General features: G+C 36.9%; 1 protein-coding gene across 2 annotated transcripts in view; it reads left to right on the top strand.

Annotated features, from left to right (window-relative positions):
- Positions 1–26,766, top strand: part of LOC139727316 (F-actin-capping protein subunit beta-like) — a 186,188-nt gene that overhangs the window by 8,919 nt on the left and 150,503 nt on the right. For both annotated transcript variants that reach the window (XM_071638272.1, XM_071638273.1), the window contains exons 2-5: positions 3,670–3,759; positions 12,931–13,052; positions 17,154–17,267; positions 24,961–25,108. In XM_071638272.1, the coding sequence (XP_071494373.1) occupies positions 3,670–3,759; positions 12,931–13,052; positions 17,154–17,267; positions 24,961–25,108 (474 nt within the window). The remainder of the gene's footprint in view (positions 1–3,669; positions 3,760–12,930; positions 13,053–17,153; positions 17,268–24,960; positions 25,109–26,766) is intronic.

Here is a 26,766-nt window from a genome sequence, read left to right as displayed (position 1 = left end):
TCTTTCTTTTAATAGCTACATAGTGTACAAGCCTGTATGTGTGCAGTGTACATGTAAACCATATTAAAGGACAGGTTCACCTTCATAGACATGTGGGTTGAGTGAATGTAGCGATATTAGTGGTACACATCAGTGAGAGTTTGAGCAAAATCGGACAATCCGTTCAAACGTTATGAATTTTTGAAGTTTCTGCTCAGTCACGGCTGGATGAAAAGACTACCATAGCTTGTGATGTCACATGAGTACAACGATATAAAGAAAGAATAAAGAAAATTCAACATATTTCCATTTTTCTCGCATAACAAAAGAACACTCAACTTCTCTCTTTCAGAAGGCGGGGGGAATAATATTACCCTTAACATACGTCAGTAGCAAGTCAAAGAAATGTGCACTTTATTCAAGAAGTAAAGTTTTGTGAAATTCTCTTTTTATTTTCCTTGAGTTGTACGCATGTGACATCATACACTGTAGTAGTCTTCTCTTCCAGCAGTGACTGCGCAGATACTTAAAATATTCGTAACTTTTAAATGGATTGTCCAATTTTCCTCAAACTTCCACTGATATGTTCTACTAATATTGCTGCATTCTCTCAATCCTTAAGTACAGTGTGTATATGAAGGTGGACTTGTCCTATAAAGCAGGTATAAGTTGGGTGAGTGTGTACATGCAGTGTGATAGACTAGCTAACCGTGTGCTAGTGCCATACTACTGATTATTATTGATGTGGAACTAGAAGAAACAGAAAAAAGAGGTAAAGGAGAGAAAAGGGAAGAGGAGGGAGGTATCATGAAAAGAAGAAGAAGAAGAAGAAGAAGAAGAAGAAGAAGAAGGTGAAATGATGTGGGATAGGAATGAAAAGTAGAAGAGCAGAAAGATGTTGATTCATACTCAAAGAAGAATATGCTTTTGTTTGTGCAGTCTGGTCTGCAGCTTTGGATTACTGTACACTGAACACACTGGGCTCTGCAGAAAGTCAGCTTTTTTGAACAGTATTAAAGATTGTCTTTTAGACCACAGACATTTCATCCTACTTCAGAGCACAATATCCAGTGACATTGATACATTGAACTTCACCGCATTGAATAAAATTTGTACAGTCACATGATTGACATCACACAGAAGGGTCAAAATTGCAGTGCTAAACCCAGCAACATTAAAACACTTATGCGCAGTAAACACAGTCCTTCTGAAAACTGAATGCACATTAGGCCAAAAAAAAAAAAAATTGTTGCATTGGCATAACCCGCCCGACCCTAAAAATTCTGCCGACCCCATGTTTTTTTATTATTTTTTTTTTTTGCTATCGATATCAAATATCTTGTTGATTGCGATCGCGATCGCACAAACCCGGAAGTGGAAACGGCTCTGGGGATATCGGATGTACGAGGGAGAGATCTAGCGCCTCGCATAAGCCTTCCTTGATCAGTACGTCATCTGTTTCCAACACGGACACGTACTCTAACAAGATTTATTCAGTGTATACGTAGCATTCAGACTGCGATGTATTGTGCACAGTTTTGCCATAGGTTTCTTGTGTGGAGAACTTACACGAATCTGTATATGTGGGAATGTAATAGAGATCGCCGTGTGCGATGAAAAGATCGTACATATGGGTCAATTTGCATCTATCTTATCTAAGTCAAAATAGTAAAATATGAAGTGAAAACATTCAGGATAGGGATTTCAACATCTTTAAATTCTGTGAAGGGGTATAATTCCAGTAATATCGGCCTCATAAATGATTTGTAGAATAGATGAACACAGCACATTCGGTGCAGCAGTTGTAACTGTTTACTGAGCTGAGCACGAGTTTTACACGTAAAATGCAGGTAGCAAAAAAAAAAAAAAAAAAAAAAAAAAATCCACCCGACCGACCCTATTTGAAAATCTCATGTTACGCCAATGCAACAATTTTTTTTTTTTGGCCCTAGTGTATGTAAGATAAAAATTTGAAGCACTTTCACTGGAGGATTACTTTTAAGGGAAGAAAGTTTAAAAAACAGAAACTGACTACATAAATGGAGGCACTTGTACATTTACTGTGTGTATCTTGTTGAGTTACTAATTATTACCAGTAATTGGTAAACTCTGCTAGGTTGCTAAAGAATGTACCAACCGGTATTGATTTTACCCTGAATGCCAATACAATAATTGCCAAATCCTTGCATGACGAGGGCAGAAGTGACGGTCAGACTGTCATTCCAAATAAGCATATACACAGTACAGTTGAACCTCCCTTATCCGGCCTCCCTTTATCCGGATCTCTCTATTATACGGACGCAATCTCGCTGTGTTTTAAAAAAAAAATAATTACGGTAGGAAAGGGGGATTCCCAACTCCTTGAGAACTCCTACACAAACACACATGAATTACATATACTTGATACATTTCTTAATAATTATTTAGGTAAATCATCCGAAGAATTTAAAAAAGAAAATGATTTCATTCTTGCAAAGACGAACCTCTATTTTGGGGTCTGTTACTGAGTGTAACAATGAAAAGGTTGCAGTATACACATTACTACATGTGGTACTACAATGGGCTACACCAGTACATGTGTAAAGCATTGAGTCTCCCATATCCGGCCGAATCCCTTATCCGGATGAGCCCCGGTCCCGACTTGTCCGGATACGAGAGGTTCAACTGTATGTACATTGTAGCAGTTTCGGAATGGGGATGTGCAGTGGACTTGCAAAGAAGTTTTGATTTGGAAAGGCACACCACTGGACACCAGTTACATGTGGCACACATATTGAAATTCGTGATTATTTAGGAGAAATCACTACGTGTATATGTTTTCTGTACTGCCTACTTTATATACAAACTGTATGCTGCATGTCAATACAAATTGTGTGTGAAGTGCAAATGGTAGGGTGTTCTGTTGGGGTTCTGTGAATTTTTGCTCAGTTCTTCCTCTTCCAGCATACCTGTAGGTACATTGTACATGTATGTACCTTGACCTCCCTCTCTCTTTCTCTCTCTCTGTGACATTGAGAGCCAGTTTCTTCCACAGATGAAATGTGCAACCGTACATGTACAGATAAGAATCCAACAATTTAGAGTAAAGTCAGTGCACTGGTGTCTTCAGTGTGTACTGCATTAATTACCCAGTGTTTATCTCACGCATTCCTCTGTCGGTAAGCTGTGTAGTTTAAATGCATTCAATAATCACAGTGTTGCAGTTGTGTTGTGTCCGTGCTCCTTTGTAGCAAGTAAACAATGAATTGTACCATCTTGAAGAAGAAACTATTCAAGCTACAAATACAGTACATGAACCAACTTTGAATAATAATATTTGATAGGAATACTGTAAAACGAGTTCGTGTGCACTTTAATTACGCGAATTTTGCGAGCGCCAACATTCGCGAAATGAAAATGCACGCGAAAGTTCTTGCCTACACAATATGCATGGGATGCCAGTGGCAAATTCGCGAAAATTTCATGCTGCGAGAAAGGCCACCGGCTCCAATTCGCGAAATGTTCATGCCGCGAATATACAGCTGTATTGTGTTTTACAGTAGATGATTGGTACAGCTTTGTACAATGTGGCTGTGTGCTTTTGAAGCTCTATCACTACTCTATGTCAAGAAAACTGGGCAATTTGTATTGATAATGTGAGTGCAGAATGCATGAGGCATTAATGATTTGTCATTACGTTGCAATCTGCAGAGTGAGCGTCAGCTTGACTGTGCCTTGGATCTCATGAGGCGGCTTCCACCGCAGGAAATAGAGAAGAATCTCAGCAACCTTATCGATCTGGTAAGTCAGAATAAATCGCCAAAAACTTTCACAAAGGCAGCTATGTTGTACAGTACAGTATGTTGAGGATTGTTTACATCTCAATCTTGATTTAAATAAATGAACATAAATTTATGAAACATTGCAAATATTTCCCTTGCTGTCAATTGTCTTTGAGAATATGTTTTTAATAAAACAAGGTTTAAATAGACATTATCAGTTCAGGGACCATAATTCTTTGCTGTACAAGTACACATACAACTAGCTGCATTGAGAGATGTTTATAAATCAAGGCTGCAAGCTGGCATTGGTCTGCCAGTCCAGACCAGTAAAATTCACTGTCTGACCAGTCACTTTTTTCAGGAATGGACCTGTTAAAAATGAAAAAAAAAACAACCCCCAAACAATTTAAACAAAAAACAAAAACAAAACAAAAAGCTGGGTACGTACTGGTTTGACATATAGATCAGACCAGTAAAAAAAAAATGGTTAGTGTGCAGCCCTGTATAATATTTTGCCTTTATTGATTGAAACACTCATAAACTACAGGTACAGCTTGTAAATATCTTTGTAAATCTGATAAAGTCTTTCACAGTACTGTATAATACATTGCAGTCTTCAGTTCAATTTGGTGTTGATAGTTATATAGTTTAGTTGTACAAGTAGCTGCTTTTGATTTTAGCTAGAATTATGGTTCATTTCCTGAATGTTGTACATCATGTGTAAGAGCTTCAGGTCATACGACAGTTTTTCATGACCAAAGTGGAAGTACAGTGTATCTGGCAAGTTTTGCAAACATCAGGAAGACTTCATGTGACATTATATCTTTTGTTGAAACCTAAGGTCATTGTTATCATTGTTTTTGTAGTTTCTCTTTCAATTTGCCTTATATAATATCAATACTGCATTGTTTTGCAGGCTCAAAAAAGGCTCGCAAATATTTGGACTGTGCAATCAGCATTATCCATCTGGAATGGGTTAGAAATTAATCCTTCTGGTATGAAAATGAAATCCCTGGGATTATTTCTAGGGATTTAATACTTTGGATATTAATGAAGGAAAATGGAAGTGTTTCAGCCAGAATTTGTCTGGATAAAGTGTTTTATGGTTCCAATTAAGCAGTGGAAATACTGGATACATTAAAAATTTAAACATCAGATTTTGTTGCACTACATAGGTGTGCTTCCCGCTAAAGCGGTTCCCGATTAAGTGGTGAGGACTGTACTCTAGTGGGAGAATGACATTAGATACTCCCAAACTATTTCTGAAAGTAGTCCTTACTGTATTTTTCCCCTACATGCTTATTTTCTGATTTATCTTATTATAGCTGATATGGATGTATTAGGTGACATGTGTTGTACAATCTTTGACCTGAAGAAGGATGAGTGGTTGTGACAATCAGAAATACTGGAGGAAATCATGTGTCAGTGATAGGATCAACAGGAAGCGAAGAGCCAAATCTCAAGGGCCAAATGAACTGGCTTGTGCCTTGGTTCTCAGTATGAGGTACTGATTGTCACAGTATAGACAAAATGGTAGAAGACACCCTTACATAGTTACCTTTAACTATGATAATAGTGAGAATTGTTTCTTATCTTTGCACCCATTCTGATGAAACTGAAAGTGCAGCTCAGAGGGCTTTACAAAATTCACCCCTATTCAGCAGTCATGTTTTGATTCTTAATATTTGACACCATTAGTCCCTGTTTAGCTTTCAGGCAATAAAACTTAGCATCATCTTTTTAACTACATACATTTAACTACATACATCTGATCATATTTCCTGTGTGTTGGTGATTGATTTTTTTCCCCCCCAGCTTTAAAGGGATGGTACAGTTTGGGTTTAGATGGGGCTGCAGGTTTCCAACTTTGTGTGTGTGTGTGTGTGTGTGTGCGTGTGTTTGTGAAATAATGAGAAACCTTTTGTGAAATAATGAGAAACCTAATATGAAATATGAAAGATCAAGTAATTCTTTATAGAGGAATTCACAGTTAATTTGATGAAAACTGGTCTGGAAATGACAGGCCACAACTTTTTGGTACCGGTACCATAGGATCTCTCTGTTTATAAATGCTACTTTCTTTTTTTTTTTAAAGATATCTCAGCCATTTCAAAATTGATTTACATCAAATAAACTTGGGAGCATGGTGTCAGAATAGGGAGTTCAAAGGGATCCAAGAATCTCTGTTCATCGGCATTTTAAATAGTTTCTAGTGCAATGTACATATCATATACCGGTACATTGATGTTCTGACATTTGGTGAAGAAAGCACTTCACTCTACATGCCAATTGGCAGACATACAATGTATCACTGTAGTCTGTATGGGTTTAAAATAGGCTTGTCTTGGGAGTGGGCCTAAAAGTGGATTGTACGTAAATACAGGGTAAACACACACACACACAAAAAGAACAAAACAAACAAACAAACAAACAAACAAATGCCTAAATCACTTTTTTACCAATTTACCTGAATAAGCATTGTCCAAGGGTGACATTTTCAGTAGTTTTTTTTTTTTTTTCCCCTCACTGGGATATTTATTATTCTCTTTCATCTATACACATATTACAACATATTTCAAATAACATCATGCTTTTTTTCGAATTCAATACAATATACATCAAGAAAAAAGTTGTCTAAAAAGACACCATTTTTTCTGAAACACTTGCAACTTATGATTATTTCTTGCGATAAATTTCTCTCTATCATAATATTCCCTTATACAGTACTCTCCGCGTAAGCGGGTATCGCTTAAACGAGTACTCCGTTTAATTGGGTAGAAATGTCAGAGTCAGTTCCAATGCACATCAAAATTACCTGATAATCGGGTTGCCTCTCCGCGTAAACGGGTAAATGATTTTCTTCTAATCGAATTTCTACCCACATTTTATTGCATACAACACTTTAAGAAATCATGCATGTCAAATTTTCCATGGCTAATCGCATTCTCTGCTTAATTCACAAAGAAAACCGATCATTTGGGGAGTGCTTAAACATGAAAACACGTATACACGTACCGACTTGCCACACGTAAACGAACATTACACATGTAGCAGGCACTCACAATTACATAGACAGACAGGAGTTGAACACACTTGCGCTCCTCCCTTCCCTTGCTCTGCAACAACATTCACAATACGAGAATTTTGCAACGAAAATCAGGCCATGCACCAGCTCCATAATTTTGCTTTCCCCAGTCAATGCTCGAAAAGTAACCCGACGTTCTACGTTACTAGTGCACGCAAAGAGACGTGTTCGTTTCGGGAAACCCCTGCGTGTTAGCGAGGAGTCTATTATAGTCAAACGACACAGTTTTCTGAAGACATATTTGTCCATAAAAAGAGTGTAAATTATTCCTCGTGACTGAGCAAGTGTAAGGTATGCATAATGTGCAATGCAAGCACGCATGTTAAGCATACAGTGTAGGTGTTTGGTGGAGTGTACAATGCATATAAATATACATTGTGTGTGAATGAGACGCGTGTTCTTCTGCTAATCGGGTACTCCGCTTAATCGGGTAAGAAACGCTCTGCCTGAGCCTACCCGATTATGCGGAGAGTACTGTACTATATTTACATAAATCAAAACGAGGTATTATTTTTCTTATTTTACAAACATAAATTTCATATCTCACAAGCATGGTAATACAGCTACAATTCAATGCCGAATTGTTAATACCCCCAAAACCAAATAATTTATTTTCCGTCGTAAATGTTATTTCTAACCCCGTGTTAATATTAATCCATTCTCTTACTTCAACCCACAATCTATCAACATATTGACACTCACTAAAAAAATGTATTAAAGTCTCAACATACACATTACAGAATGAACATTCACTTCTTTCAACCAATCCAATTCTATTCAACATCTTATTTGTATGTAAAATTCTATTAACTATTTTAAACTGAAACCATCGTAAATTAACATCTTCCGTGCTCTTAAACGGGGCCAACGAAAAAGATTGCCATTTCTTTTCTTCAAGTTGTATCAATTGTCGCCATTTTAAAAATCCTTTACATTGATATACATTATTTCTATTCTTTAACAAAACAGCATAAATATGTGAACATCCTTTAGAATGTTTTATAACCAATTGTAAAATATCAGGTATAATTGGTTGACAAAACTTTTCCATATTAATCATACTTCTATCACAACCTGCTTTTTTTAATAACCGCATGACATATTCCAAAATAATCTAAAAAATTAACGTCAACATCATATTTCCTCTTAAAGGCAGTAAATGATAATACATTTCCTTCTTCATCTAACAAATCATTAACAAAATGAATTCCTTTTTGATACCACTTTCGTTTAAAAACGGACGCATTTCCTATAGTAATCTTATTATTTTTCCACAAAGGTTGACACTGAAAATTATTACAATAAACCGAAAGTAATTCGCCGTAAGCTGTGAATACTTCTTTCCAAAAGGGATTACACGTATGTGAGGCTTGTTCAAAGAAAAAAATCATTTCCGAGACTCATGTCTAATTGATAGGTCCGGGGTAAAAATATACTCAATAATTTTTCTGACCATTTATCCGTTGTAAATAACAATTGCCTAATCCATGATATTTTCAGTGCTGTAACCTGTGTGTAAATATTTATCATTGTCACTCCACCTTGTGCATATGTCTGAGACATTTGAATTCTGTTTATTTTATCCGGCTTCCTTTCCCATATAAAACTATAAAACATATTTATCTCACTCAAAAAATTACCTGTAGGACTTGGCAAAGACAAAAACAAATAATTCAATTTTGATAACAACAGTGACTTTAATAATAACTACAATTCTACCAAGCACTGTTAAAGAGCGTTTACGCCAAGAGTTCATTTGTTTCCTAATCACTTCCATTTTTTCATAATAATTATACTGAACAGTTCTCTCTAAATCAACAAAAAAATGTATACCCAGATACTTAAAACCTCCTTCATACACCCAATGAAAATTCCTTTCAGGCAACATTCTATCTTCTTTATTCTTACATTTCCCTATCCATATTACTTTTGTTTTATATTCATTGATTTTTAAACCAGATATATTTGCAAATCTATCTACAATATTCATTGCTATAAATAAATCCTTCTCTGTACCATTTAATGTCAACAGTGTATCATCCGCATATTGAACTATTCTATGAAACATATTATCTATTTTTATCCCTTCAAATGAATTAGGTCCAGAAATCATCAAATTTAATATTTCACTGCACAACAAAAATATAATGGAGAAAGAGGGTCGCCTTGCCTGCAACCTCTTTCTATCTTAAATCTCTCAGTAAAAAAACCATTAATCTGAGCAGACGAAAAAGCATCAGCATATAAAATATTTATCCAAGAAATTATTGAGGGACCGAAATTGAAAAATGACATCACTTTTGTTATAAACTCATGAGAGATTGAATCAAAAGCTTTTTCAAAATCAATCAATAATAATAATGCTGGAATATCTTTGACATCTGTATATAAAATCAAATCATATAAACGGCGAATATTCTCTCCAATAAATCTACCTGATAAAAACCCTTTCTGATTTTCACTTATCACAAAAGACAAAACCTTCTTAATTCGATTCGCAATACATCCCGATGCTAATTTATAAACTACATTCAACAAAGAATTGGTCGCCAATTATTCAAATAATACTTATCTTTATCTTCTTTAGGAATCAAAGTTAAAACACCCAATTTTTGAGAAAAAGACATATTTTCCTCTGTATCTATATGCATAATTCAATGATCTCAACACTAAAAACCTCAAAATCTTCCCAAAATACTCTGAAAAATTCTACAGTAAATCCATCCATTCCAGGTGACGTATTATTTTTCATATTTTTCAACATTTGATCCAATTCTTCTATTTGCAAAGGGCCTTCTAAAGACAATCTAAGTGTTTCGTTTAACCTTGGAATATCTCGACCTTCTAAAATTTCTTGTAAATCCATATCTTCAACATTTTGCTTAGAAAGAGTAATAAACTATAAAAATTTGCTACTTCCTCTAATATTTCCTGTTGCTGATTTAATATCTTTCCATTTTCATCCACATCTTTCCATTTTCATCCATTTTCATCCACATTTTCATCCAAATTTTCAGTAGTTGGCCTGGGTAAAGCAAGCACGTACAGAGAATAATTTTCCTGGTATCGCATCGCAATTTGCTATGCATTTTTACACCACTGCTACACAAACTAACTTTTGTGTAGCAGTTTTCTTACATAGAAGTGTACAGGATATCATTGAAGATATTTTTCACCAGCTGAAATTGCTAATCAAATTTGAGTTTGAAAATTATTCCCTGATGTAGGCCTACATCGTCACAGTAGAATGCTCTTTCCTGCCATGCGTCAAATGTGCTGTTGGAGAGTCCTGCATACAGCAACATTGTAGCTTTATAAATACCATTTGGAATGATATGAAATTGGCCCTACAAATTGCATTTAGGATACAGTGTATTCAGATGATGGCTTCTAGATAGGTGAATTTATTATACTATTGTATACATTATCCTTTTAGTGCTTGACATTTTTGATGTGCAAAGCCCCCCCCCCCAAAAAAAAAAAAAAAAAAAATAATGAATAGTGACATGTATGAAGAGTTGAACTCAAGCATGAATTAGTTATTTCCACCAAGCACAGAGCTGAGATTTCAGGAATTTGGAGGACAGCAGTTGTACACCTGTCAATGCATCACTATCCATGTGTGACTGCTGTAAAAAAAATGTAAATACTGCGGTATTGAAATATTTCCTACTATACCATATGATTCGTGGAACAATATCTTTGAAAGAAATGGTTGCCATCTGCATGACATCATGCGCGGTATTCCCAATTATTGGAAACCAGTGATGTTATTTTAAATTGAATCTGCAAATCTCATGATAATCATTAAATATTGCAACCATAATATATGTGTACTGGTGGTTAGTACCAAGAAGTTGTCAGTGCTGTATTTAAAGTCCGTACAAAATTAATTGTGACACTATACAGGTGTATCAATTTAATAGCCATTAAATCTTCCTCACAGGAATGCGTAAATTTCCTCCTTTTAAAGGCATTATTTACCATTTGGAGATGAAACAAAAACCCAACTCTAGTCCTTCAAAATGTGTAGTTGTAAAATGTGAGTTTAAAATGAAGCAACCAATTGATGTCAAAATCATAATCAGTATTTTAGTCAGTGTTTGTATTGTATACAAAATGTGAACAAAATAATAAACTTGTTTCTAGAAGAAACTGTCTACAGTTATGGTTTGTTGCAAAAACTTGTGGTATGTCCTTATATTTAAGTCTTTATTGTGAAACTTTTATATGGTAGGATGTTTTGTAATACAACTGACCTACAACTACACATGGTATACATTGTAAGTGTACAATTTTGTACGTGTACAACGTAGATGCATCAAGGGTGATAACTCGAACAATTTTTAAACCGTTGCTCCCAATGGAGCAGCTGGAAGCAACGCTGCCCATCGGAACATAAAATTCATGGTACATGACATGAACACTGCATCTGCTGTGGTGCCCTTGATGCACGGTGCATACATGTACAATGTAGGGCCTACAGTGTACTTCATTTATAATTGTACATTGTACAGGGTGTACAAGTACCACATACGGTAATGCAATTGTTGTGTGTTTTTTTTATGGTGACTACATAGTGGCAGGGTATGCAGGCATTGGTACAGTATGGAGATGAGGAAATAAAAGCTTTAAATCCATTGTGTGTCTGCCCCTTCTGTGGTGATTACTACAGTATGTCAACTGTAACTTTCACCACATACATTAAAGGGCAATGTCCAGGTGATTCAGCAGATCATGTAAAATTGATTGTGCCATGTTCAGTACACATGTATTTATCAAAATAGATGTATGGAATTTATTGCGGTCCTCAAGGAGATTTCACCATTACTCTGAAAAACCCAAAACATATTACCCTGTACACTGAACAAGGATGATGACATACAGTTTGTACATCTATTGAGGCTCACATACTTTAAAAATGCAGCAATGCAATTCCCACACAATTCCACCTGCTTATTAAACCCATTGAGGACGAGTCCCGAGTATACAGATGCTCGGCCAGGTGTCTATATGGGAAATTGCGTGTTGTAGTTGAATTAAACCGTCCTCGACGGGTTAATGTGTAAGTTCACCTGTTTAGAATTTAAAAGCATGTTTGTTCTTTTGTTCTGCTACAGGACTAGAGCTACCAATCATGCATTATTATGTAGAGATGCCACTATTGTATATCATCCTTGTTCACTGTGATATTCAATGGTTTGTAAATTCTGAAACTCTGTACCCAGTACACTGTATACTGTAAACGTCAATATTTTCGCACGATTAATTTTTCGCGCTGAGCGGCTCGAAAACGTATTCGCGGGTTCTTAAATTCGCGCTCCGCAGCAGGTTACTTTACTGTAGTACACATTCACTGCTTTCATCCAAAGCCTCTGCTACATAGCTTGCTATGCCAGCGTACGACAAGCGACGTACAGCTGTAGCGAGCGGCTCGACTGCGAGTACAAGCACTCAAATACGTAGTACAGCTGTGACTGTAGTACCGTAGGTGTCACGGTGGAATGTAGCATCGGTGCGTGCGGTGCACACATGCATGCTACAGTACACAGCAATCTATCGTCTCTTCGCACAGTACTAGTAGCGTAAACATGCCTGTACATTGTACTACGTAGCAGTATCATCGATGAAGCGCACACAATTCATCCCGTTCAAAATGTGCATAGAAAATTGTGAAGATATATTCGCGCGTTTTTGAATTCGCGCTAGCCGAACGTAGCGCGAAATCCGCGAAAATTAATGTACCGCGAAAATTTCCACGTTTACAGTATTCAATTTATAAATAGTTGTTCAAATGCCAAAGTCTGAGAATTATCTAGAGGTCTTCTTTATTGCACAAACCTCAGTATGAAGACCCTGTGTATGTGGCGTGACAATAGTTCATGTACATCTTGGTACATGTAGGATTGCACTGTAAAGGAGGAGTAAGTTTGAAATGAATGTCATACAATGTAGTTTCAAGTAAAGATATGTAATGCTACACACATTTTTTTCCCTCTCCTGAGAGACTACACAACACTTGTATGCAACTGAAAACCTTTCATAAACTCACTATCTGTACCGTGCTTGTTCTGACCTTTGACCCCTCACCCCCTCCTCCCTCAGGTACCAGACCTGTGCGAAGAACTGCTGTCATCCATCGACCAGCCTCTAAAGATAGCCAGGGACCGGGAATGTGGAAAGGACTACCTACTTTGTGAATACAACAGAGATGCTGACTCTTATAGGTGCGTAAAAGGTTATGAATTCTAGACATAATGGCCCGAATTCATGAAGGTGGTACAATTGAAACCATGGTCTAAACCATGGACTAAAACCATGGAGTGCCAAGTGTCGCATGGAATATTTTGTTACAAATTCAGTCATTTCGTTGATGAAATTATTATTTTGTAACGAAATGGCAACATTTTGTAACTAAGTGCAAATGAACGTTTCGTCCTCAAAATGATAATTTCGTTGATGAAATGGTCATTTTGTCGACGAAATGACCAATTTCGTAACCAAATATTCCGTGCGACACTTGGCGCTCCATGGTTTTTGTCCATGGTTTAAACTATGGTTTCATTTGTACCACCTTCGTGAATTTAGGCCAAAATGTGATTTGTAAAGGACAAGTCCACCAAGCAGCAATATTAGTAGAACACATCAGGGAAAGGCAGGGGAAAATTGGACAATCCGTCCAAAAGTTATGAATTTATAAAGTATCTCTGCAGTCACTGCTGGATGAGAAGACTACTACAGTGTATGATGTCACATGTGTAGAACGATATAGGTTCCTAAAAAGGGAAATATAAAGAGAATTTCACAAAATTTTATTTTTTGTAAAAAGTGTGCATATTTCTTCGACTTGCCACTGACGTACAACAATATGTCAAAGGTAATATTATTCCACCTGCCTTCTGAAAGAGGCAAGTCAAGTATTCTTTCATTATTCGAGAAAAATGAAAATACATTGAATTTTCTTTGTTTTCTTTATGTCGTTTTGTTTTGTGGTGCCCCCCTTTTTTTGCAGATAAATCTGAGTATTTTTTTCTTAATTGTGCACACTTTCTGATACCTATATGTAGAATGGTAGAATGGTACATTTTTAGGGCCTACGTGTACATACATACAAAATGTAGTCCACTGTAAGAACACATTTCATTCATTGATTTTTTTTTTATGGGAGAGGGATGGGGACATGTAGGAAGCTTTGAAGTGTTCATTAATGTACTGGGGAATTCCCTAGTGCAGCCAAGACAGCTATAGTGTTTACTAATGCATGGGAATACAGGTTGCTGAGGAGGAAGTTCAGGTCTTGTAATTAGCCTGTCATTGGAAGACACCCTTTTTTATGTCCACATGGAGTAGTCATGAAACACTCTCTGCAACATTTAATAGACGAGAGGAACCAGGCTTTACATATGGTGTGCTTTATTTCTCATGGCAATTCACCAAGAATTAGTGTTAGCCCTATCGAAACTAAAACTGACAATTTATTAGCAGGGCTCTAAAATACATGTCCAATGATAGAGAATGGGAACATAGAAATGGTACTCGCCTCCCTTTTCTAAAATTTTGTTTCTTTTTTGTGTAATAGCAAGAAAAGAAACAATCCTGCCAATAAAAACAAGCAAACAGACTAAAAGCAGCATTTACCGAGGTACAAAATATACTTCAGGAAGTATGTTCACATGTCAGTCTACTAATCAAGTCATTTAAGCCCCATTTTAATAGAGCCTTTTAAACCAGAGTTACTGGGACAACGTTGGGCAATCTTTTTTTTTTTCCACCCTCCCTGTTGAAATGGTCCCCTCAAAATGTTGCTCGGATGTTGTCACAGTAACTTTTGACAAATTCTACCCTAGCCAGCTAGGTTAAAGGGACTGTACGGTACTGGTTGAGGTGAGGATTCAGCTTGAAACGTTTCGTGAGATATTTAGAAACCACTCTACGAAATGTAAAAAAAGGAGCATACAATTCTAAGGGGAATCAAAAATTTATTTGATGAAAATCGGTTTTGAAATGACTGAGATATCTAAAAACAACGTGAAACAAAGAGATCCTCGTAAAAGTTGTGGCCTGTCAATTTCATTAGGATCAATTATTGAATATCTCAGCCATTTCAAGACCAATTTTCATCAAATAAATGTTGAATCCATCATGTACATGCTCTTTCATATTTCATAAGAGGTTTCTCATTTTTTTCTCACCAAAAGGTGTTATAAACCTGACGTTAGGTCTCGACCAAAACTATACAATCCCTTTAATTACATCAACATTACCCCAACATTACCCAGGCAACCCTTCGGTTAAAATGCTCTTGCAGTAACATTCCTTGTATATAAGCATGTGCAGCAGTCCAAATACAACAGCACACTGCTTCCCAAGTAGGTGTATGGATTCTACATGTACACCCTTTTCACGCATGAATGGGTAGGTTGTTATGGAAACATACCCAGGGAAGGTTATTGGCATTTGTCTGTTTAAAAAATGGTACCCTTCACTCTCTCATGCGGTTTTATTGCCAGAGGCGGTAAATTTCATTCTATGCATGTTGTCATCAGGGTATTAAAGGCCTGTTAAAATAGGAAAATATGTACACACACAGTTGGCAAAATTGAAGTTTAGATGGAAAATTTAACTGTCAATGATTAGCTCCACTCTCGAATTCATGACGCGAGTTCACATGTGCACCTACATGTAAACTTTAAGATACAACTTACGAGTGAATTCCACTCGATGATTACACCGGAAGTGCAGAGGCTTTGCTAGATGACCTTATGCCCATACAAAATAGCGAAGAGAACAAGACACGAGGTTCACGCTAACTCACAAGCTCATTGATTATTGTGTCCACACGGACCGAAACTACGAGTGGGGACCCCCTGTGGCTCGTGGAGACCCCCTGTGGCTCGTGGAGACCCCCTGTGGCTCGTGGAGAGAGCACAAACCCTAAGATGTCTCATGGTTCTAATCATCGATTAAACTTTAAGATCAATTGCTAACTTTCAGTTGTGTCCACATGGTGCTAGACTACAAGCTAATCATTGAGAGTCAAGTTTTCGACCTAAACTTAACCCTAAAAAGACTGGGCTATTTTGGTAGCTCGAAAGACTGGGGGGGCCTAAAGGGCCCCCCCTTAAGATCTCGGCCGTGGATCGCGCGATCGCCGCGGAAATTTGCACAATGGTAGTGTGCGATGTAATCTACAAGATCGTATATTTAAATTTTCCAAAATAGTCTTCTTTTATTTTATTTTGATTAATTATGCTAATTTATGCGAGAAATCAGACTTTTTTTATCTAAATCAGTAAATAAAGCTCCAAAAGTGCTCATTTTTGGTCTAGATATTCTTTGTAGCATTCTTAGCAAATGTACTTGAAAAAAAATTCGGCATCAAAATTAATTTCTTATTTATTTTATTGTTTTATGAATTTCTTATGTATTTCTCTGTTTTTTCGACCTTTTGTTGTTTTTTTTTCAGCAAAATTTGTGGCAGACCCTTTTTGAAGCATAATACTACTAAAACAAATTGATTTTAGCCATTGAGAGTAAAAATAAGCATATTTATATGAACCATGTGATAAAACTGAATTTGTATTGACTTTGTACACAAAATCACATTTTTGAGCCATTTTCGGTCTCACGGGCATGTACAAAAAGTTATGTAACTTCAGAACCGTACCCCCGGGCGTCACAAATTTGGTGTCAAAATGTGCGGGAAACTCGAAAGAAAAAAGTCATAGAGCATCGCGGCGAGAGCATTGCGTGTTGCTGAGTAATCGCGCGAAATGTCGAGGGGGGGGGGGCCTTTTAGGCCCCCCCCAGTCTTTTTAGGGTTTAAAAGTTTAGGAACAGCGTGTGAACCTAACTAATAATGTATAATGTGGAAATGTTTATTTTGTTTTGTTTTTGTTGTTGTTGTTTTTGCAGTGGCATTCGTGCCAGTGCTACACTGAGAGCCACTGCATTATTTTTGTAGGTTACATCCTCTCCCATAAATAGCAATAAACAAAATTTAAGGATAGTAATTGAATTGAATTGAATTGAATTGAAACCCACAATTGGAAGAAAGTAATAATTTCCAGTAGTGTGCAGGTGGAATGTGCAGATCTCTACAGATAGTGCAGATGTGGCCTTTGCTAATTCACCTAGAGCTAGTATTATAGATGTACAATTTTGTACTTGGATTGTTCCCTGCAGAAGGAAATAATTGTCAAATTGGAAACCACTCTGTATTGTGCTCTTCTATGTCCCCTACAGTATTACTGCTGTCACAGTCACACGTAGGGCCTTGTATATATGTTGTGTCATTTTTTGATGTGTTTTGTCTTCGTCACATTCAGGTCGCCGTGGAGCAATAAGTATGACCCGCCTCTTGAACAAGGAGCAGTACCAGAGGGAAAACTCAAGAAACTTGAAGAGGAAGCGAACAAAATATTTGACCTGTACCGGGACGTGTAAGTCAGAGTTTTCCCCAGGCTTTAAAGGCATTTAAGACCATTTGCAGATGAAACAAAAGCCCAGCTTTAGTGCTTCAAAATAGTCATAAAATGTGAGTTAGGGATAGAAACAACCAATTTAAAAATTTTAATCAGTATGATAATGGTTATGTATTGTTAAATATACAAAATATGAACAATAGTTTTATAACAAAATTGTTTCTAGACTTAACCTTCTACAGGTATGGTTTATTGAGAAAAATTGTCATACACTGTATCTCCTTATATTTTAGGCTTTATTGCAAATTTTTTTATATTGTTGGATGTCTTTTTGATACAGTGGACCTACACATATATTCATCAAATGTGATAACTCAAACATGTTTTAAATCCCTGCACCCAATGGTAAACAATACCTTTAACTTCCAATGTATCAACTCTCACCAAGGATATTTCTGTGTTCTTTTCTCTTTTTTTTTTTGTGTGTTTATTTGCCTGTGTGCTGCTGTTTGTATTCTTAATAAGATTATGATTGTGTGCCCTGACATTAGTCAGATGATATCTTGTGTGGGATAATGTTTCCAAATATGATACCTAGTTTCATGATACAGTATAGAGTGTAGAATTGCACAAATCAATATCCTGCCTCTCAATTCATTCCTTGGTATGACAAGTCATACTATTGTCTGTTTAAATGACATATGAGAATGTCTGCAAAACAAATGCAGACACTGAAAAAACAAAAATGAGGAAATCATAATTACATGCTACAATAAGCAATTAAAAGTAGCAGGATGAAACACATTCCAGAGAGTTTGAAGTTACCTCAGGCATTCAGTTGAATTAACCCTTTAAAGACTAGTCCTGAGTAAACATGCATTATAGCAAAATCAGTTCTTTCTCAACGGGTTAAAGGGGATGGAGGGTGATATATTTTATACAAACTCACTTGTCTTTTTGCATAGGGCAAGTAATACCCACTGTTGGACAAGTGCAAGAATTAGGCACTTACTTTAAAATATTTAGTATGTTTGTTTGTTTGTTTGTTTTCATTTTCCATCTGTACAAGATGGTGGGATGGCCCATATTCAGCTGCACTAGCTGGTCTTCCGTGGGGTCCAATCGTATATACTGGTGTACGCCATGTCTTCACTTCACTGGGCCATGCACAGTACTCTGCGATGAATGAATGAATGAAGCAGGATTTTTATGTGTGTACATGATAGGTTGTGGTCCTCTCACACTAGGCCCCTTTGCTGAAATTTCCATCTGAGCTGACTAGAGGAACATATTTTTTTACTGCCCTTGAATGTTAAAGCAAACATTTGGTGTTTTTTTTTTGTCTTCCAGGGCCTTTGACTAATCATGTGGCTGTGTGTATTAATAGGTATTCACCACCCACTGCTCCCATCCCAAACTACACCTACTGAAAAAAATACAGCGTGAAATAGTATTAAATCAGAATCAGTGTGAACACATTGTCCCATGGGCCCGAATTCATGAAGGTGGTAAAATCTTTGTCCATAGTTTAAACTACATGTATGGACAAAGACCGTAATTTTGTATGGAGCGCCAAGTGTCGAATGGCCTATTTTGTTATGAAATCAGTCATTGAAAAATGTTAATTTTGTTACCAAATGTTAACATTTCATCAATGAAATGACTGATTTCGTAACGAAATAGGCCATACGACACTTGGCTCTCCATATAAAACTACAGTCTTTGTCTATGGTTTAAACCATGGACAGAGATTGTACCACCTTTGTTAATTCGGGCCATAGAATGCCACTGTGTTTTCATAGAGTAGTTGACTCTGTGAATACACTGTTTTAATGTATGTTTAATCCTGGAGTGTCTGCATACACAGTTTATTCTCAGAGTTGACCACACGTATGTGAACACACAGTGTAAACAGAAAGTCCAAGGTTCGACAATGTGTTCAGAGAGCAGGGTACACATATATAATGTATGTGAACATTATTTTGGTTTCTCTATCCTTTCTGATAGACACTTCGTGCCATAGTAGAATATTAGAATTAGTAAGAGATTGAAGGGGACATTATGACCGCTCACCTCAAAACACGCAAAAGGTAGGCAAAGATTAATTTCCATTTTTATACCGACAATTGTAGTTTGAAAAAGTATGCCCTAACCTTTAGAATGAGATATAATTTGTGAAAAATTAGTTCCACAACCCATTCAAAAAGTGATTGAAATAAGAAAAAGTTGATACGTGATGCAAGTTTCATTAAAAAGGGAGAAAAGCAAAAAGAGCAAAAATATGGGTTACTCAGGCATGCTGTGCAGAAGTATCAACGGAAGCATGTTTTTCCCAGTGAAAGCAACGGCTGTATATAGGAAAACTGCTAACATCTCGTGTACACGTTGCAGCAACTGCAAAGAGATGTTCAAATGAGTGTGCTACGCTATGAAAAAACAACAACAACAACAAAACGTTTGATTTAAAGCTGGGATTGTGGCATTAGGACATAGAATTTGTATAACATACAGTTCAGCGAAGAAATCGGTAAAACGAATGTGCTAAATTCAAGCTGGATGCCAGGATGAAGGAGCAAGCTGTTCTTTTTTTTGACTGCATTTATCATGTAAAAGTCAACCTCCACTCTGACATCATAGATTTAAATTCAGTTATGAGGAACAGTTAATAATGCTGCTGCTGCTGCTGCTGCTGATAATAATAATGATGATGATAATAATGATAATAAAAATAATGATAGTAATAGTAATAGTAATAGTAATAGTAATAGTAATAATAATAATAATAATAATAACTATAATGATAATAATAGTAATAATAGTAATAATAATGACACTACTACTACTACTACTACTACATTGTACTACTACTACTACTACTACTACTAATAATATTATTATTATCATTATTATTATGATATTCGTTATGCAATATTTTCTGTAGTTACATTTTCCATTTTGATTAAATGTTCAAGCTGACTTACGCCAAAACATGGTGACTGAAAGTGCCATTTATAAAGAAATAAAGAATGTCCATTTTCAGAATGCATCCACTAAAACAAGTAGGATTTTAGCTCAAGAATGTTGAGGAGTTTTGAGTCTTTCAGCTCACATGGAAGTAAATTCCATAGTAGTGTTAGTCAAGATTGAGTGAAAGCATCTCCACCCAAAGATTTCCTAGAAAGCAGAATATAAAAGAAACCGGAATTTAAGGATTGAGGAGTTTGTATGGGTCGGTAAGTTTGTATGGATCGGTATTGACAAAACAAACATATTGCAATCAGGAGCTGTTCCCTCAGTGATGTGATAAACCAAAGCATTTTAAAGATTATGCATTCCTTTTTATACAGGGGAACAAATGAAGATTCTCAAAACTGTTGAAGACGAGTATACTCCGGCAGGTGTCTAGATGGGAAATGTGTGTTGTAGCAAAATTAGCCCTTCCTCAATGGACAGACCTGGGTAATGTTGATATTACAGTATGTACAGTATCTCCAGACACAATTGTATTTGATGTACTTGACATTTTATACGGATGTAATTATTGTATCATTTAGAATGACCTGAGCTCTTTCCCTCTCCCTTCTCTGTCTTTGCCCATTGTTGAATGCAGCGTACCCAAAGGATGTACAGTGTAGATATAAAAGGGGGAAGTGTCTGTACACTTTGCTTTAATGAGGCAGTGTAGTTTTGGTTGTTGCGGCGGAGAAGTACTACATGTAATGTCATTCTGATCTGGATTGCAGGGGATTTGATACTGGAGAAGATTGAGAGCACTGGTCCATAGCCATTACAGGGTCGATTACTTGTACGTGCTATGCTTATGAGATTTATCGCTAGGAGGAAAACTGAGAAACTGTGGATTCTGGGGGAATGTGGATTTTGTGACAGGCTGAGGAGGAAGTGCTTCTGTCATTATTCTGCCATGAAATATTTTCTCTGTGTTTACATGAGTGTTTCTGCAAGGAAAAATCACTGCATAGTTTAATAATCCCCAAATTCTAGCATATCCTGGACTAGACTCAAATATGGTAAGCTTAAAGACCATAAATGTCAGTAATGACTGCAGATTTTCTGTATGTACACTTTAGTTGATGCAGGTTACTTTGAAAAGGCTAAATTGTTGAAAAATGAACATTAAAAAAAATCATGTTTCCCACAAAAGAAGCACTGAATGAGATAAATTATAATCTCGTGAATTTTATTGGGAACATATCACATACACATTTTACATGATTGTAGACTTTATAGCTAGTAATTGTGAGATTAGGCCTACAGCTGTATGTGCTTGAAAGTTTTACATTGATATTGAAATGTTCGTTGGAGTGAGAATGAAAGAGATTAAATGTACACGTGTCCCTTTAGTTTTTTACATCAGGTGTGATTCTTTCACCTATATTAGATATCATGAACTTCTGCCAAAAGAGCTGTGGCAGGGTACAGTTCATATTCTTTTGCAGAGATTCGACAAGCCGGGTCCCTTTTGATATTGTATAAGCCTTTATTTTCGGGTACAGATATTTTTGCAAATTAGGAGGTAATAGACTTTTTTGCGAGATGTTGTTCTCGCGAAGCAATGCTATCATGAATGCATTGTTTCCCTAGCGCATGGCAACATTTTGTGTGTTGTTAAATTTGCAATCCAACTGTGATCCATGAAATTCACAAAATTTAAACATTCGCAAAAATAACAGCTTTTTACAATACCCAGATATCCATGTGTCAATCTGATGTAACTATACATGTCATCATACAAAAGGTCTGCTACATACAGCAAGGATTAGGTGTCAGAACCATATGCTGAAGGGCTACATCTCATGATTGCTTATGAGTAATCAAAGCTTGAAAGTCAAGATGCCTTCTATTCATCACTGACACATGAATGTTTAGGTTCATCGCCTGAGGAGGAAATAAGACGTATAGCTATCACATCTCTGAAGGCTGGTTCCTTTGGCAACCTGCCAAGGAGGAAAAACAAAACAAAACAAAACAAAATGAAAATAGAAGAACACTCGGAGAGCACAGACCTCTGCCAAGCAGCTCATTTCCACCCATAGTATGCATGGTGAAAGTTGCCCAATTTTCCAATATAGAAGACTTTTGTTTATAAATGTCTTTGACTTCCAACTCGACTTCCAACCCTTTAGAGCAAGTACATAGCAATCCTCAAATATGCACAGATCAAACTCTCATGTTCATTGACCCTATCTGCAAAACGATGAAAAAAATCCTTCAAAAATCCAAAAAAAAAATCCAGTATCAGTACCAAATTTTAATCAGCTGTTCCTTGTGTCATTGTCAACTATTCCTGCAAGTTTCATTCCGATCCGTTAGCAAATTCTTTGAGTTATTTTGCAAACAGACAAACAAACAAATAAACCACCACTGATGAAAACATAACTCCTTCGTTGGCAGAGGTACTATACTAAACAAAACAAAACAAAACAAAACAAAACAAAACAAAACAAAACAAAACAAAGATAGGAACAAACAGCATGGATTGTGCTTTCACCTGAAAGTGTGCCAGGAACTGTAGAGAAGAGATAAATTGGTAGTTCATTTAAAGTTACCCTCAAGTGCAAATCAGAGTGGTAGCTTTTGGATGACAGAGGCTTCCCATTGCTGATTTATAAGCATGGTGAGTCAAACATTCCTTTTGCAATTGTTGTACACATTACTGATAAAATGCAATGAAGCTCCCTGACAAATGTGAGGTATTTCATCTCTGGAATCTGTCAAGATTTGCCTGACTGCGAACATGCATTTAATCTTTCTTTGTGTCGATTCATACTTTTTCAACACTCTGTCTTGACTTTAAATCCTTATTGTGCCGGGAGCATCTATAAAGTGGAGTTGGCCTGATTTGAATTCTCACTCCAACAAATTTTATCATGACCATGATTATTATTTGTATAAATGCATTCTCCATTAGCATACATGTAGTTGCCTACATTTTCATTTGAGAAAGTGGTAGAATCCAGGCTACCTATGGGAGCAGCACTACAAGTAGCTTGAAATCTCTCAAAAGCAGTAGTCTTCCGTCAAAAGCGGTAAGAGTTGGCAAGCATGCATTAGTACCATTATTATTGTAATTCAAATATCGTAAGTGTTATAAATATAATTATGTTCATTGTCAATTTTATTAACATAGATTTTTATTATTTTTTTCCCATCAGTGTTATTTAAAAGTAAATTGTTCCTCCTAAATTCTCATTACTTGTACATAAGAGATGTACAGGGAAATTTGCAGGATGTTCCTCTTTTTTGTTGCCATATCAATGTAAAGATGGGTAAAGATGTTCAGGAGAGAGAAAGAGAAGTTTTCATCTGAAATAAGTCTGAAGTAATAAAGCTACTATACTGTATCATCAGCCTATCAGACAGAGTTAAATTTTGCTCAAGTTGTGTTCATGTGTAGGTCATCTTTGTTTGGGTAAGTCCAATGTAGTTAGGAAGAAGCAAGTGCAATTATACAAATGTACCATTATATCATTCTGCACTAGCAGGATTGTGATCACACAATGATTGTACATTACACTGCCTCGTGGCACTAGCAATACTCTAGAGAACACGCTACTTACCTGCAGGTGCACAAAGTGGATTCAATGGACCAAGCTCATACTCTGATGAGCTCAGTCATGGTACAGGGTATGCTGCCCTCTGCAGGCCATGGTATTACAGTTATCAAAATACCAAAGCCAATGGCTGCCACTGGTATTTGTGAGCAGGAGTATTTGTGATGGGAAAGTGTGGCCTGGTTTGTGTGCGTGCCAAAGTCAAAATCGAAGTGTAGGAAATGGAAACATGTACACTACCTTCTTTCTTGCTCCAGCATGCCTTGGTTAACTACATTATCACATTTCATCATGGGAGAATGAGACCTTCAGATAGAGTTGTCAGTGAACAAAGTGCATTCAATGGACGGTCCACTCGTGTTGATGATGAGCTCAGTAATGGTACAGAGTATGCTGCCCTCTTCAGGCTGTGGTTGTACAATTATAGAGTTATAGAGTTGTTGGTGCTGGGGTTTGTATTCTTTTTGTTTTGTTTTTTGTTTTTTCCACTGGCCAGATGAAGGTGCAGTGCATACAACACATGGCTGTGGTTCATACAGTCTGTTTTATGAGAAAGTATGGTATGGTATGATTGCATTGCATGGTCCCATTGAATGATAAAATACCTCCCCCCCCCCCCAAAAAAAAAAAAAAAAAAATGGAAGAGGAAAAGAAAGACAAAAAACAATCAAACAAACAAACAAACAAACAAACAAACAAAGAGATTGTAAAGATTAAGATGAAGAAGATGATAATGAAAATCAGCAGGAGGATGAAGAGGAAAAATGTTTTTCCATAAAAATACAATACTTTAATATCTGTCTGGTCAAGCTCATGAAGCTTCTGGAATGGAATAAGCAGGATACTGAAATTGCTGAGAGACAAACTGTGCAGTGTTCAACATCACAGAAAATGCCTTTAAAGAATTTTCCAGAAAACTCTTGTTCCCTTTTCATAAGTAGTGTGGAGTTTGTTTTATTGCGAGTGTCTACCAGGGATACCAGTTTTTAGGAAAAGACCTGAATTCAGGCCTTGATGGTATCAACGTTTCAGGCTCGTTCTTGTAAAGACCAGTTTCTTGTAGATGATTTTTAGGTCCCCCCTTTTTTTTAAATAATTCTAACTGGCATTCCTGGATTCTACTTCTCTTACCTTCCCAGGTACTATGAGGGTGGTGTGTCATCTGTATACCTGTGGGACCTTGGACATGGACATGGCTTTGCTGGTGTCATCCTCATCAAGAAGGCTGGAGATGGGTCCAGGATGATCAAAGGATGCTGGGATTCTATTCATGTTGTGGAGGTTCAGGTAAGAGTTGATGGTTTTCTGGATTTATGTGAATAGTGTGATTAGTGTCATCTTCTCCAATTGTGTTGTTGCTTCATATCTGTTAGAATCACAGTGACTGTCCAAGGTTTTGATCAGATATGGAGAAAGAGGTCAAACGTTTTCATTGCATCATTTTTTTTTACCATTTCCTATCATTTCCGTAGCTGTTCTCATCACCATTGCATCAATCATTGTCATCATCATCACCATTACATCATTCATCACTATCATCATCATTACTATTCCATCAATCATCATCATCATTATCATCATCATCATCATCATCATCATCATCATCACTATCATCATCACCATCACCATTTTGATTATGTCAATCATTACCATCATCATCACCATCACATCAATCATTGTCTTCATCATCATCATCATCATCACTATCATCATCACCATCATCATCATCATCATCACAATTTCGTCAATCATCACCATCATCATCATAATCATTTTCATCATCCCCATTACATCAATCATCATCACTATCATCACCATCATCATCATTATCACTATCATATCAAGCGTCATCACTATCATGTCAGTCATCATATCCGCCATCATCATAAATCATAATTATCCTGATTACTATCATCATTGCTGTCATCATGACATCTCCTTGGAAATTGGGACTTACATAATTAAAAAAGAGATGAAAACCTAAAAGAGAAAAACTGTTTGTTTTGTCACTACAGTGTTTACTTGTGCAAGACACATGTTAAGTCTGTTATTACCCTAGACAGCTATAGTGTTGGAGATGCGTGACACTACAGTACGCGCAATAAGAAACGCCTCCGTCAATTTCGTTTTCCAACGAAAGTTCGTTATCGATCGAGTAGCAACGAAATTTGGACGAAATTTGGACGAAATTTCGTTATCGATCCAGTAGCAACGATTCTGACGCTTTGTGGATGCATTTCACGCACGACCGCCCGCTCAATTTCGTTCGGCAAATGCGTTGCTCGTTCGGAAAATGCGTGTTCGGAGCTCGGCAGTTTCGTCCAAATTTCGTTAAAAGCGTCCGTGATCCAAGGCGCACATGGAATACAGTACACACGTGTGTGGGTAGTGGCCACATCCACAGCCGCTAGCCGGCAAGAATCACTGCAAGATTAGACTCAACAAGTACTAGTAGAAGCACAGCGGTCGGGAATGAGAACAGTAGACAGGCGTGGAATTCACCTGATTCACATAATACTATTAAGAATGGTAACATGTATACATACATCGATGCCGTTTTCATTGAAGCAATTTGTAAAAGTTTTAGTTTCCCGTACCCTAGCTGTAAGTACGGCCAAGGAGGTACCAGGCAAGCACCGTTAGCAGATTATTCACTGCATTTGTAAGTCACCTGATACATCACATGTTGGTATGCGGGCTGCATGTAACCAGGGAATGTGCACGTGTGGGAAAGGCGAGTGCGCCGTATGTGCGTCGCAATTGCCATGGCATGGCTCGCTCGGCTGAACGAAACAGAGATGTACGATACATGACAAGACCCAGTATAAGGCCTACTAATTGTTCACGTGTTGTTTTTTTTTTTTACAAGCAGAAAATAAACAACTGTTGATCATGAAATAGACTAAATTACCAATCAGAGATCATTCGGGTTCATAGTATTTAAG

The sequence above is a fragment of the Diadema antillarum genome, unplaced genomic scaffold (assembly GCF_040938485.1).
Source record: "Diadema antillarum isolate AM-2024a unplaced genomic scaffold, OU_Dant_1.0 seq00000124_RagTag, whole genome shotgun sequence".
NCBI classification, from domain to species: Eukaryota; Metazoa; Echinodermata; class Echinoidea; order Diadematoida; family Diadematidae; genus Diadema; species Diadema antillarum.
Note: the sequence above shows the minus strand (reverse complement) of the source record. Positions and strands in the feature narration are given on the sequence as shown.